The 15,933-nt window shown below is 42.1% G+C and overlaps 1 protein-coding gene across 4 annotated transcripts in view; it reads left to right on the top strand.

The window, feature by feature from the left end:
* The window catches only part of thrab (thyroid hormone receptor alpha b), a 149,122-nt gene extending 134,378 nt beyond the window's left edge, over positions 1-14,744 (top strand). For 3 of the 4 annotated variants that reach the window (XM_034119085.1, XM_034119087.1, XM_034119086.1), the window contains 2 exons: positions 2,545-2,803; positions 3,521-3,771. In XM_034119085.1, coding sequence (XP_033974976.1) covers positions 2,545-2,803; positions 3,521-3,771 — 510 coding nt within the window. Of the gene's footprint in view, positions 1-2,544; positions 2,804-3,520 lie in introns of all 4 variants that reach the window. The other variant, XM_034119084.1, reaches the window with a different exon arrangement.
* Positions 14,745-15,933: the final 1,189 nt, after the last annotated feature.

Genomic DNA, 15,933 nt, shown 5'->3' with positions numbered 1-15,933 from the left:
TACAGACACTATGAACAATTTATCAGTATGCTGTGGAAAAAGACTAATGTTCTGTGGAGTAAGGGTCAAAAAGATTTCACACATGCAATTCTTTCAGAAATCTTTGCCTTTTAAAACTTGAGCCCCAGAATGACCATTTGTATATCACTAGCTCACCCTGTGTTACCTGAAATGCTTGAATACAATTGTATTTTTTAGTGGCATGCCTCAACAGGGAAGAAGGATTCCAAAAATGGGGAACATTCTTGATGAATAAAAGTAGCTTGGACTTCATTACACTTGACGAGTTATGTTTGACCACAGAGTTTTAGAATTAATTGTGCTTTTCCTAGGGCCCCCATTTACTTAATTTCATCAAGACTGTGTAAGTGTATCATTCACCATAAAGGCATGAGATTAAAACAACGTTTTCAAGGCAACAAGGGGGTGAGCAATGACTATCTGACATAAGAAATTAACATTTTTCGCAGCGTATTCCCCTATAAAAAAAAAAAAAGCAGGGATAAATATGCAGATCATTTACATGCATTTACACTTTTTTGACTTGAAAAACACAGCCAGCAGTTCTGCTCCTGTTGGCCCCGCCTTGATTAGCAGCGTGTAATCATGTTTCTTGTCTCTGCCGCTGGTAATGAGACCTTAGATTGGATAATTATCAGGGAGGCCTCAGTTATTGTTTGGTGGGACGGCTGTGTGTGTCAGAAAGAAAGGAAACCAGTGTGTGAGGCACAGTTGTAACTGTAATCCATTACTGCTTTTGAGAACATAGATCAGTGATGGGTTTGAAAGAAGAGATCGTCGCTTTTTTAATCAGCATATCAGCAAGTCTTTCAGATTACCCTATTATATCAAATGTTTCTATTATGATGGATGCTACTATTCAAATGAGAGCGTAAAATAGAATACATTTCTCCCCACTGCTGCTGGATAATCTATTAATTTTAGAGATGAAGAAACTAAACAGCAGCAGATAAGGATGCAGTAATAATATTCCAGACATTGGAGCAGATAATCTATCACGTTCAATATGCTATCTATTCTTCACAATATAATAGATTACATTATGAAAGGATCTGATGAAGGAGGTTGAGCTTCCATGAGATCTGTTCATGCCACTGCAGTAAATTACAGATAAGAATGCGCAGAAACACAGCTGCTGAAAATGAAGCGTGCCCTCCAGGTACACATTTACAAGACAAATCAGACAATTAATGGTAATTCATCTGCTCAGCAGTCGAGATCAGTGAAATAAGAAACAAGCTTGCATTAAGGTGAGATTTAATTCAGCGCAGCAGTCTTTAGATTTAATCAAATGGGTTTCAACTCAGAGATTCTAATATCCATGTAAATCGGGGTGTATTAGTTATCATCAAGCTGGACCCCTTTGGAGCTGTGGTGGAGAGGAGGACCCCATCATGGACCCCACCCATCCTCTCCACCTGCAGCTGGACAGTCAACGGAGCTCCTTCTCCAACAGACTGCTGCAGCTCCCCTGCCACAAGGACACATTCCTGCCCACTGCAATAATACTGTACAACAAATCACCTCTGGCTGGAAGAGAACTCTCTGCTCCATAGTTTCTCTAGAAATTAAACCACGTTGTACATTTTACTCATATAATCTGTTCAATATTTATACTCCATATTCCATAATGTCATATATTTTGAATATATATATATATAATATATTTGTATATATATATATAATATCTGCATGTATATTTTCTATTTCGACATGTATATTTTATTTTATTTCTATTCTTGTATATTTTGTAGTTTTGCTTTATTGTAAAATGCCTTTTATGCTGCTGTAACAAAAACAATTTCCCAATTTGGGATCAATAAAGTACGATCTATCTATCTATCTAATCTGTGTTCATCAGGGGAAAAACACATCTGCTTCTTTTCAATACATCTTCCCGTTCCTCCCATCTGTGCCTTCCTCACTTCTTGTTCTCCCTCTATCTAAAGTATGTCCTGCTCCATACAGCAGTTTGTCTCCGTCACAGTGCTTCTCATCCTAAGTGAAGTCAAGTGTAGTAAATAAATGAGAAATAAAAAAATGTGTTGTTTTGTTTTCCCTCTCCATTTGTGCAAGGCATTATTCTTGTCTTTTCATCCCCAGAGGGATTGTGTGTGTGCTTCAGTGTGTTATCATTCAACTTTGTTTTGTTGTAATCCAGGAAATCTTTTTTTTGTGGAAAGTAATAAAGCTTGAGGGCAGCGTGACACGCCTCGAATGAAATCCTTTGTTTACTTCCACAACATAGTGACAACACTCGCAGCAGACTGGGCTCTGGTTTCAGACAGAGGGTGAAAAGAGGCAGTATGAGAAAAATCAAGAGCTTTTTAAACATTAAAGCATGGAGACATGTCCCAGTAGAGGCACTTAATGCAAATATGAACCTGAAAATGAACTTAATAAGACCCTGAAACCCCTACTCTAAAATGAATGAGAAAACTGTACCCACATTAACTGTTACTGTATGTAACATTTTCTTTTTGTTCAAATCATCCACCAATATCTCTAATCATTTCCCCCCAGCTACCGTGTGAAGACCAGATCATCCTGTTGAAGGGCTGCTGCATGGAGATCATGTCGCTGCGAGCCGCCATCCGCTACGACCCCGAGAGTGAGACGCTGACGCTGAGTGGGGAGATGGCCGTGAAGCGGGAGCAGCTGAAGAACGGCGGGCTGGGCGTGGTGTCGGACGCCATCTTCGATCTGGGCAAGAGCCTGGCGCAGTTCAACCTCGACGACACAGAGGTGGCGCTGCTACAGGCCGTGCTGCTCATGAGCTCAGGTTGACTACTTCTCTAAAACTTAAAGCTGCATGGCTGTGCCTCTCCTTTCTGCTTATAATACTCTGGGAGTTTGAGCCTAATGTAAATGTAAATGCTCAGTCTTCTGTGCCCTTGGAGACACAATTCCATGACTGTCCATATTCATTACCCACTGCCTTACTGATATATCGTAACCTTTTGTGAATCCAAATGTAATTATGGCCTGATAATTAAAGTCCCACATACATATTCAGTGTTGAAAGGAGGAAATCCTAAATCTCCTCCTAAATTTGATTAAAAAAACTCTTGATTAGTTCACTATCAAAACAGGAGACTTTTTAGGGTTTTGGAACTCATGTCACATAATGTGCTCAGGGTTTTTGAAATAATAGAATGCAAATAAAGACAGGATATGTATTATGGTGGCCTCTCGCAAAAGAAGCAATGTAACAATTCCCAGGGTAGCCCCGCGTTATTAGAAAGTAAGAATGAATATGATTTCAAGGTACCAAGCCCCTAATCGAGGCATTACAGTACACAAAGTATTTCCCAATGGAAATTGTCCATAAAAACAAATGAAAGTTATAAAACGATGACATTTAGTCAGCATTCATTTGTTGATTTCTTATACACTAATTTTCACTCTCTCCCTCTCTCCTTTTTTGTATTTTCTCCTTGTTCTTAAATGATCCACTCACCTCTCTTCCTCCCTCCCCACCGTATCTTCCTATCCCCAGATCGCTCTGGCCTGACCTGCATGGACAAGATCGAGAAGTGCCAGGAGACCTACCTGCTGGCGTTTGAGCACTACATCAACTACCGCAAGCACAACATTCCTCACTTCTGGCCGAAGCTCCTAATGAAGGTGACCGACCTGCGGATGATCGGGGCGTGCCACGCCAGCCGCTTCCTTCACATGAAGGTGGAGTGTCCCAATGAACTCTTCCCCCCGCTCTTCCTGGAGGTCTTCGAGGACCAGGAGGTGTGAAACACAATTCCCACCACGCAAAGGGAAGAGGAAGTTGGGGCAAACTGAGAGATGGAAGGGCCATCGTTTTTACAGGGAAAGGATGGAGGAAGAGTCCTCTCGGCAGGAATCTGCATTCCTCCGACATTGCATTTACAGATGTGGTTTAAAAACTGGAACCAACCAATACACAAACAACACACCAGCAACAGGAGAGTCGAGCAAACAGAGGATTTTTGTTTTTCGACAGCCCTCTCCTCCACCTAATTCTCCTCCTTTTACCTACCCCTGTTTCAAAATCTGTGTGGGGGCCCTTCTGTCTGAGGATGATGTCTTATTTAGTAAGAGTTGTATCCATTTGCCAAGACACTTGCACGCACGCACACACACACACAAACACACACATGCACGCACACACACAAACACACACATGCACATACACACACAGCCACAGCCTGTTCCACCTCAGTTCTTCAGAGCAGCGCTCTTTTCGGGGGTCCTTTCCCCCTCTCGTGTTCTTTTTTTGAACGGTCACCGATTTACACACCTTTTTAAAGCCCATGTTTCCAGCTGCCATGCTGGCCAGCACCTCTCAGTATTATTTCTGAATAAGTGTTAAGTCAGTAATTCAGAAAATATGGACAACGGTGACATTGATATTGATGCTCACAGTCATGCAGGCACATGCAATCAGCAAACACTGCACAGTGAAATTTCAGCAAATGCTTTAAGCATTACTTTGGTGTAAAATGGCTGCTGTATAGCAGAGCTACCAGACTTAGTCTTATTATCGATTCCTCAACTCAATCTGAGCCGTTACAGCTGTTTCTGGGTATCTTATTCGAACCCAGTGATACCGGTGCTATATTTATAAAAGGCTACTCCAGTTTTATGAAATTGTGTTGTCTGCCTTTGAAAAGTAATGTGCAGAACATGGCTCCATATCTACCTTCATATTTTTGTCATTGGACCGGCTCCTGTGACATACACACACACACACACACACATTTACACACATTTGAGCAGATTTGCCTTGTCATTGCCCGAGCTGCTTGTGTGAGAGCCCTTCTGGCTTTTTAATGAAAGTTAAACCCTTCTCTCTCCAAGGAGTTACTGCATTGAAATAAAGAAAGGAAGAAAAAAGAAAGAAAGGAAGGATGTGAGAGGAGGGAGGAGAAGAGATGGAGAGAGGAATCCAGATTTAATTGCTGGACTGTAGAGTCAGAGCCAGGGTCAGGAGTAAATCTCCCACACACAGCCTCCAAGGAGGTTTTCAATAGCAGCAACTACCAGCGAGGCAGCAAAGCTCAACTCGACAAACACACACACACACACACTCTTTTTCTCTCTGTATTTTTCTCACACAGACACACATTAACATGAAAACACACATCACCTCAGAGTAACATGAATGCCTCATTTTACTGTATGCACTGCACGTCAGTGTCAATATACAGCCCTAACCTGCAGGGTTTGTTCAGAGTCCCCTCCTCACGGACTCAGCTCAGTGTGGCCCCTCCAGGCTTCCATACACATTTGCCTTGTTTTACCATGGGCATCACTGAGTGCAGGCAAATGCCAAGAAGGCTACCATTTACCTCAAAGTGGATACACCCCCAGGCTGGGGCGGCACTACTGCCCCTGTGGTGTCAGGCACTACCTCACCTCTGTGGACACGGGGCAGCTGCCCACAGCCGACACACAGACATACACCATTTGAGTTGGCGCATGTGTAGGCTAACACAGAAATGTGCATAATATTTACGTCGGTGCACACTTGTAGTCAGGAATTGACAAAACACTCATAGACACACACACACATCCTCAGTTCTATCACTTGGTTGAAATGAAATACCATTGAAGACAGGAGGGCCAGCCATCCCCCCGGATGGTTCTACCGACTCCAGGGAATGGTACCCATTACATTCGGGTTATCTCTTTTCGTTATATGGGACCAAATGTCGTCTTTTGAAATTTGGATTTACCCCGTTTCTGTCAGAACAGAAGCCGACTCACAGGAGCGACGAAGGACACTGTAGATGTGCAGCCCAGCTGACACCCATTTGCGCAAGTAGCAAGAGGATAGATAACAGAGTACCTAGAACCCGCATCGGCCACGCCCGTTGAATTAGCATGCAGAGAAAGGGCTGTTTGCTTCTGCATTATGGCTATCTTCCATAGTACACTCATGATGGCTGTCCTTGGATCTTGATAAATATTTTCTCTGAAATAAGCTTTCTCTGATGCATGGACAGTGCATTAGACTTAAAAAGGTACAATGTTCTAAACCGAAATGAAGCTTCTTAAACTCAAAAGCTCTTTTAGTCTCATGCACTTTACCAATGCTCACCACTATAACGGTAATATCTCACTGCAATTATATCCATGGCAAATATCATAGTGTACTAGCCAAAGGACCATTCACCAATGTTGATTGATTAGATAAAAGCCCACTCTGTTCATTCCAATTCTGGGGCCATGCCAAATCTAACTGGGTTTACCACTCTTACAAGAAGAGAATGAAAGAAAAGAGAGACTAAGAAAATCTATTTTATACTCAACGCCAAACAGTACTTCATACTTGGCACTTGTACAGGATGGCTAATCTGCACCCCTCGGGAGCACCCAAGCAGAGCAACATGTGGCAGGGATCATGGGTAATCGTCACAAATGGCCATGCCTCGCTGCTTCGACGTCTAGAGCAACGCTGGGAGGCGAGAGGAACTGGAACGCCACCTTTGGGCAAAATTGTGGAGCCTGGTCTGACTCCCAGAAGAATCCCCTTCACAAGCATCATCCTCACTTTTAGAGATCCATCCCATAGCCTTACCCTAATCTAGCCTATGTCCTTTCTGGAGCCTAGCTTTGACTAAATTGTACCCCCACCAACATTATAACAGCCCCCACCTAGCCTGGCTGGTGGGAGCTTTTGCACTACTGCAGCGACCCCCTACTCATCAAACCAACACCTCTTGTTGGATTCCCCATTTGCGTCCCTCACCAAAACTCCCGTCATTTAGGGTGCGTTTGGTGCGGGACGCTCCTTACGAAGGTGAGTTTTGGTGGCTCTGTGTAACAGAGGCTGGCCGTTGAAGTGGGCTCAGTCCCAAACCTGACCCGTTGTCAGTATTAGACCCACAGCACATGACCCTCACCCTTAAATCATCCCAACCAGGGGCGTAAAGAGATCCCTGCGTAGGAGGGCTGTGCACAGTAGCACTTATTAATTCTCCTTGTAGTATCCATTTCCCTGATTATCCTTCCTATAGAGTCAGCCCAGTGACATTTCAAATTCAGAGCCCTCCCTTCAATCATCTTCTCTCCCCCTCTCCTCTTCACGAAGCACCCTAGCTATCCTACCCACCCACCGCCGAGTGGGATGCGCCCAGTTTGGCCCAGAATCATTGACACCAAACGGGATCCAGGCCACTTCCTTGTGAGACAAGGCTGGCCATATCTGCCCTTTAGTGTGGCGCCACCGAATGAATGTGAAAGGCAAAGCAGCAGCGTTGGGAACGAGAGACTTGAACGCGAGATTGTGAAGATGCGAGAGAAGAAAGCGTCGGACAGGAAACACAAAGCTGAGGGTCCGCGACCCTCACTGCCATCATTGACATGGGTGACAGAGGGTGATGTGGTCGGACGATGCTAACAAACACTCGGAGGAAGGGGAGACGGCAGTGTTGGAATATGTAGCGTCTCCCCTTTCAGTTCCCACAACGACCACATATGAGCCCCTGCTCCCATGCCAGCTGACAACCCCAAATGTCCCCCTCAGCTCCCTCCAAAAGGATAACCCCCCACCTGTCATGTAGTGAGGATCAGAACGTGATCGCTCATTCCAGAGATGTAGGTTTGGAATTCCGACACATCTTTGCAAAAGAACTGAAAAAGAGAAAAAAACCCTATTGATGTCCTTTGTTCTCGTGAGCTGACTGGATATGTGTGTGTGTGACAGTCGGGGTTATAATGCTGCTTTACTTTCTGAGTCTGATTCAGATTCAGAAAAAAAGATATATGAAATGATTATAAATCCACAAAACACAATGAAAAGAGATGACTTTTTAAAAAACAGACTCCTGAACAAAATTATTGGAGAATTTTTCATTTTATCATTGTTTTCTTATTTTTCTGTTTGTTTTTTGACGCTTAAACTGCTCTGTGTAAAAAAGGTTTAAAAAACAGCTCTAGTCACTTTTTGACCATGCGTGCAGTGTAACATAGACAATATTTCACTTCTTTTTCACATCTATACTTTGTGTTGATAAGCCAACTGATCTATTTGTCTGTGTGTCTGTCCAGTTGTCCGTCCCCTTTTATCAGGAGGAATTTACAACCAACAAAACAGGAATTTCTTTTTTATATTTTTCTTTTTTTATGAAATACAACTTTGGAGAAAAAAAAACACAAACAGGAAAAATAATGCAACAGAAACTGAAAATACAAAAAAAAAAAAAACAATCTTGTCGTACCTCACACAACACAACACTCAAAGGAACTTGGGAGGAGTCATATTTTGCAGGCACATGTGAAAGTTCAGAGATGCATATATAGATTTAAAACAAATGTATATGTTAAGATAATATGTGCTTGTGTGTACGCATCAGTAGAAGTTACAAAATGACTCTTCCCTCAAACTTTTGTGCTCTACCTTCTTTGGTTGTGAGACGTTAGAGACCATCAGCTAACGTGTAGTTCTCCAACTTAAAAAGGCACAGTCTTTAGACAGTGAACTTCAAAATGTGAATAGCCCAGAGACTGAGGGACTAAGACTTTTGTAATGGCTGACAGTTTTATGGTATTGAATGTAGCTGACAGGAGGGGGCTGGACCTGAGCGCGGCACCCACAACCCAACTTCCACACACCAGCAGAAACTATATTGGTGTCACATAGACGTTACCAACCTACAACTAAACTGAGAATATATATTGCCCATCTGCAAGGTGCAATACTATGTTGTGTATTTTTGTATGTTTTCTGTTTTTGATTTTATTTGTGTTTTTATTTACATTTTATTGTTGGCCATAACCAAGGATGTAAATACAAAAACATACAACACTCGAGATTTATTGCAACAAAGTACATTTAACCTCTCCATCCCGCTCCAATGTAAGAGGAGGGAAAAAAGCAAAGTAATGTGTAATGCTTCATACGTTATTGTGTGTGTGTGTGTGTGTGTCTGTGTGTCTGTGTGTGTGCACTCTCTCACATGTGCATGCTGATCCATATTCAGAAGTGCCCCGTGACATTAATCATGAACCCTGTGCCTCCTGTTGTTTGCAAAGAGATAGATGCGTACCCCTCAAATTCTCACAACGACACCACACACCACACATGAATGTCTATAGTTATGTGTGTGTGTGTGTGTGTTCACCTATGGAATCAGTTCTTCCAAACTCTTGATGTGAGTGTTGCCAGCAGCCACAGTGGCTAAAGGTCTGCAGGGCAGTGAGGTGGTTTGATGAGTACAGTGGGAGAGGCAGATGAATAGAACATAAGCAGGTTAATATTGAAGTGAATGTCAGCTAGCGTGGCTGCAAAGCACACGCATCAAGGTTGGAAACCGCCAACATGGATTTCCCCATTCGTCCACCATCCCATTGCCTCCCAGAAGCCAGCCTCAAAACCTCTTGCTCAGTTTGTGATACAAGGTGGTCATAAACCTGAACCAGGGACTATTAGAGGTTCAATTTGTAGTCATTTCATGTGTCTTTTTTAAAATCCAGATTCAATACGTTGTTATTAACACTAGGCAACATATATGTATCTCTTATTGGACGGATCATGTCTTTGTTTATGCGGGCTATATGCAATTTGGATCTGAAGCTCCTCAAAACATGAGAAGCTCTAGAAGCTTCATCTATCTACAGCTTACTGATGTAGTTACACTTAAGAGTGAACATTACAGATGCATTCAGACTTTTCCACATCTGGCAAGAATGCACCTGAATACTCTTCTCGCACGCATTCAAATGTCAATCCTCTGATATGCATTTCTACTGCAGTCCAATAACGGTCCACTCTGCCCGAGACACATGAAGTGTAAACTGAGTCTTAGCTGGTGATGAAAGTTTGAACTCTAGCCCCATATATGTTTTTCATTTCTTCCTGGCATAAGCTGAAAGTCATTTGGTCTCTGATGACACCCAGACTACCGCAAATTGCGTTAGCAGCACCACAACATGCAGAGATTCAAGGCTGGCTCTGCGGGGGCAAACTCATCCCATCCATAAATATTATGATCCTGATTTATTCTCACATGTTGACATGTTGGACAAGGGTGGAGATTGTCTGTTTTTTGGCTTCATGGTTGTGTTTGGTCCCCCCCTATGCCAAATGTAGAGTTTGTGAAGATACGCAAGTAGCAAGATGTCTATGCAATTTCCCTCCTGCTCCCTCCCACAGAAAAGCTCAACGTAACAACAGCGAGCCAGTCCTGCTTGTAAAATTTGGCCTGGCTTGAATTCCAGATGTTCTGGACATCTCGCTACTTATATCAGCGGGGGTCTGGACTACCTTGGTGAGCTGGCCTTTAGCCCAGCTGACTGCCTCTCTCCACGGTAGAACAAGTAGGAGGGGTACTGGGGATGTTGTGGAGAATAAGGATTCTACGAGATGTGCTGTTTATTTGTAAACTGCTCAGAAAGTGGTGTGTGTGCATTTATGTGTGTGTTGTTTGGAGGTTTGGGTACGTCTTCTTGATGCGATGCTCTCATCGTTGGGTGGGTCCAACGTTAGGGCCACGAATTACAAGATTTAGAAAATCCCCTTAACTCACTTGTCTGCAATATGTGTGTAAAGCTTTAATTGTTTCTATCCTGCGACCAACTTAATGTAATGATAAAGAGTGGGTGTTTGATGTCTATCAGTGGGAAACATAGCATAGCTACGTTTACCTAACCTATTCCTCTACTTTTTAGACATGAGGAAAGGATTTGACCTGACTTGTAATCGAGAAAAAATGATAAACATCTACAACCTACTGAGCCCCCGTTGAACATGAGCACTTAACTCAAATGCACTTTGAACGGCCCAAACCAATCCACGAGACGTGGAAGGATCTTTGGTGATAATAATTGTGCTGACAGGAAAAAAAAGTCAAATTGCACCCAAGCCAAATGCCTTTTGTAACGTTAATTGTTTTTCAAATTAGTTTAACCCGAAAATGAGAGTTTCAGCCTTAAGGCACCTAATGACTAATTATAAAGTTTACGATTCTTTTTGTATTGAAGTGCAATAAGTGAGTGAGTGAACCTTTTGGCGTAGTTCTTATCTCAGCAGATCTTTTTTATGATTGTGGGAAAATAGTAATCTCATGATTGATTCTAAAATGTTCCCACCCATGAGAGCATCAGCTTAGACCCGCTCCACACACACACACACAAACATGCACACACACACACACAGACCACTTTGTGTGACTGGGTAAAGGAAGCTATTGAAGGATTCTCTCAGGTAAAAGAACATTTTCTAATAAATGATGATGAACCTTAGATGAAAAAACATTGTTAGCTCCTCTTTTTTTTTGTCTTCTCAATTTACAATCAGCAATGTACCTTTTGTTCTGTTCTGTGTTCGCTCCAGATTGAAATGGTATAGACATCCAGGCTTCAAGGATTTGGGTCGTGTGTCTACCTCAAATACTAAAGTCATTGCTTTCTTAGCCCTTAATGAAAACACATGACTTCATGTGTGGAGGTGGGACAGTGTTTTCTGTCTTGTTTGAGAGTGGGAGTTGTTTGCTTATGTTTTGTGCTGCTCCATATGGAACCCCATTCCTGCCAGGAAAAGACAAATGAATTGTATTTATGCAGCCCCATATCACAAATGTGCCTCAAAGGGCTTTACAATCTGTATTTAAAACATTGAATAAACCTCCCTCTTCATTTACTGACAGACATGCAATACATGTCATGTGTACAGAATAACCAACAAAATTACGCCATGGGCTGGGATGTCAAAATAATGGGTATATTATAATCGTGAAGAATATGGCTCTTAAAGCAACTTCCAGATGTTACCAAACAGACCAGCATGGAACAATGTTTCCTATTATTCAGAGAACAGTGCAGCACAAATGGCCTACCTCGCACCTTTTAGAAAAGGGAAACATAAATGGTGTTTCTGCACCATCATTTGGATCAGCTCAAACATAATGGACTCTTCCTTGGCCCATGCTACACCCTAAGAGTCATTTCTCTAATCCTGCTGACAAACAGACGACCACATTCTAATTTGATGAGCGTAATTTGAAGAACTGAGGCGAAAACATAACATCCTATACGGAGGTAATGAGGCAACGACAGCCAGGGGAGACAGAAAAGGTCACGGGACGGCTGATGGTTAAGCACAGGGAAGCCAGAGAGAGAGAGAAGGAGAGGGGCACAGTGCTTTAGGGTTTAGAGATGAAATGGTTTTGAGAAAGTGTACTGTATTCTCATCGGTAGCATGAACCAAAACAACTTTGTCAAGGTAACAGTTCAAATGGAAAATGGTCTGACACTCCAATTCTACTTTGATTATTTGTATGGGAATATTTATTCTACTCCCAGGGTCTTCTTAGATGTTTTATTAGGCTACTTAAAGCTATGGCCTTATTCGATAAATATTCAAATCACCAATTGTTTAATATCTCATTAGACAAAGTAATGTCTCGAATTTCTTCTTAAATTTGAAATAAGGGCCAAAAGTAATGCTAATCTAACAACGAGAGCGATTAAGTCCCCTATTATTATAAAAGTTCAACCAACGGTGTGAACAAGTGGTAAACCAGTTCACAGTCAAGAGAAGGGACTGCAGGTCCACACACCACCAGTGGCTTCCTTTTACAACCTACTCAGCCCCAAAACAGCACATGTATGAAGCTATTTGGAGTGCCTTGAAATGTAAGGTAACATTAGTATGAGCTTTTTAAACTGAGGATCTGATCTCTCCAGAGAAGACCCCCTAAACCCTGTGGATGACTCGAGGCTACGTTTGTTAGCTAGGCTAGCGTAAACAAAAGGAAATTACATTCTATGGATAAACTCTACTCATGGCAAATCAAAAATGAAATGTTGGTCAGTAGTTTACTTTTTACCTCATAATTCCAAAATCTCAAAAGTTAAGATATATTATCAAAGGGAATTATTTTTGACCTAAAAAATCCAGGATGATACGGGCATCATTTAGATCATGAAAATTACAATCTTAGAAATGTTGATTTGCTGTCAGTATCTAGATTTCTTCATCTCTGAATTATGTTTTATTAATGACTTTAAAACGTTTTATTTTTTCTTACTTTGAGTTATATAATTATATTTATTTCTAGCATCCCCAACCTTTCCTATTCCTGGCAGGAATGGGCTTCCATAGCACAGCAAGAAAGGATCCAGCGGACCTATCTTAAATCCCATTTTCTCATAAACACGTGCCATGGTGTTCAAAGTCAACTCAGCCCGTCCTGTCAGTAGTAGTCTTTGCACTTTCTCCCTTTACGGTCAAAGTGGCAGCAGCAACATGCAGCTCCCCCCCAGTTGGTTAATGGTGTACATACAACTGTACTTGGCTCCCTTCCAAGCCACGCACCATCCAGCCTTGAGGGGATCAGGGGGGGGGGGGGCTTTGTTCCTCCATCTCTACGCCTGTTCTATTTCAGTGTGCTTACTGTTTAGCTGTGTGATGTACCGAAAGAATGGCATGGCTAAAAACCAAGGCTCTGCGTGTGTATAGGTGTGTGCATGTGAATGTCAGCATCCATGCTCATGTGAGAGAACTGTAGTGTGTGAACTTTGCTTTGAACATCCTGCTATCAGATCAACCTCCTCCTTCCCTTCCGAGTCCAAAAGCACCTTTTCAGGCCGTGGTACATGACAGAAGTCTGTAAAACAGAGTCCTGTCACAGACGTGTATTATTTCCTTTGAAGAATGTAACTAAAATTGTGTTCATCGGGCTAAAAGATAGTCTTTGAAGCCATTGTTACAGTTTATGAGGGTGGTGGGGTTGCAGGACAGGAACACTGAATTGCAAGAGTGGAATATTTCAAAAATAAAAGCTGCAGGAATTCTCACAATCAGACGCTTCTGGCAGACCGGCTCAGATAATGCCGCGCCTGCAGTTTGAGGCTTTATCATTTTGTTTCTCTTTCCATATGATGGCCTTATTGATTGCTTTTGTATCCTTCCTCCATGTGGTATTGTTCTACAGCGTGTTTCATAGGGCACCGGAGGATCTATTATGAAGGCTCGATTTAGAAAAACCCACGTTATGTAGTTGGATCTCTGGTAAAGAGTTTAGTGTGCTGGGTGGTAGCAGTTTAGGACTCCGAGAGTGATTTTTAGGTTATCGTGACACAAAATATTGAATAAGCCAATACTCTTTGTGGCCATTTCAGTTCAACAAATCAGTAGAGAATATGTAAGCCTTCATGAGCTGAATCATGCCATATCGGCTTATTGAGCGCGCTGTCAACATTAGATGCGCGTTCAGACTGTTTGCAATTTCAAATGTGACTGTTAGAATACTGATTGGCAGCCAACACGTATGTGAGGCATTGTGTAAATGAAAGTTGTTATGATCATGATGACATTCCTTTCCTTTTCCAATGGCACATGGAGCTCCTTTCACTGCACTAGACATTAGGAATAGCTTTGAGCGGACACTATCACGGTCCTATTGCCTAGTACACCAAATCCCAAGATGGAACTAACAGCACTTATAGGTGTTGCAGCGGTTTTGTGCTGCTCGGACGATCTAAAAGGAAATTTATAGTCATGGAGATATTTTTATAAACGGGTGGGAAATCACATGCCTAGACAGCTAAGAATGTACACAAATTAGCTTATCTATAATTAGTCTATTAATCAGGAATATAGATCAGATATTAGATCAGTGATGTGAAGTGTAGAGTAGCTTGGGGAGATGCTTATGAGGAAAATATGCAATGTTTGTCAGGTTGAAAAAAAAAAAGGCTTTGACTTGCTCAGGTTTGAAAAACCGGCCTCAAAGGGTGCTTTCCGTTCTTCCTCTCCCACCCCCCCCCACCCTCTCTTGGTCCAACACGTGTGCTTTGTCGGTTCCGTCTAAAACCGTCAGAGCACATACACTATCTGCTCTCACTGTTGTATGCAAAACCAGAGGAACTCTCTCTCTCTGCTGACTTTTAAACCTGAAGAAAGGGATCAACTTCGAAACAGTTTTCCACTCTGTAGCAGGTCCAAGCCACTTTTATACAGCACCAGCAAAATCACCAACAACCACCTCTTTGAGAACCACTGGGAACATCTTCTTTACTGTACCAACTCTTTGCTCACATTGTTTACAACAGAAAAGACTCAGTGTCGCATGTACAGAAAGCTTGGCATGCTTATAGTAGGCTATGTTGTTAAAAACATTTAGCAAAAATGCGCTATGCTTCAAAGTGGTTTCCTCAACAGCAGGATCAGTGTTTCGCTAAAAAGCAGATACCTGGTAGATGCAACAGGTTCTGGTGCTGGTAGATGTTTACATGTCAGACTTTATTTATAGGTGAGGTTTTGATGTACAAGTGTCTATGAACTGTCTGTGTGTCTGTATTCACTATTCTACGATCCACTGTCCTAGTAGAAAGTCTCAAGATGAAAGATGATCATGATAAATCAAGAGAAAGTAAAGGTCTTTGATGTAGATCTGAATGAATGGTAAGCATCAACAGGACTTTACTTTGTCTTGATTTAACACAAAGATGCCAGATTTCAGGACTGGACAATGCATTTAAAAAAGTTTTGCAAACGTTGTGTGTTTCGATATGTCAGCAAATTCAATAGAAGCATGCTGAAGAGCAAATCTGCAGAGTACTCTCGGGGGTTATGTTTTGATTTGAAGTTTCTTTGTCTTTTTTCTCTCTTGCATCTTCTCAAGAACCCTGTTCAAGCCTGCTCAGTATATATGGGACTATTCAAACATACTATAACTCAAACCAGCAGAATGTGTTTTACAAAACCTACGAAAAAATTAAGTAAATGTGCAAATGAGCTATAAACAACCTTCACATTCAGCTTATACAACTACCTTTTTTACTTTTGTATCACTCCTTCAAGAGTTCCTTGCTTCACTGTGACTACAGAGGCTGCTGGGAAAGCTTCAACGTGTTCTTCAGACACTCAGGGGTCACGACCTGTCCGGTCAGGATCAGGGTTAGGAAGGTGCCAAAGACAGGATGTGA

This window comes from Trematomus bernacchii, unplaced genomic scaffold, assembly GCF_902827165.1.
Source record: "Trematomus bernacchii unplaced genomic scaffold, fTreBer1.1, whole genome shotgun sequence".
Taxonomy (NCBI): Eukaryota; Metazoa; Chordata; class Actinopteri; order Perciformes; family Nototheniidae; genus Trematomus; species Trematomus bernacchii.
Note: the sequence above shows the minus strand (reverse complement) of the source record. Positions and strands in the feature narration are given on the sequence as shown.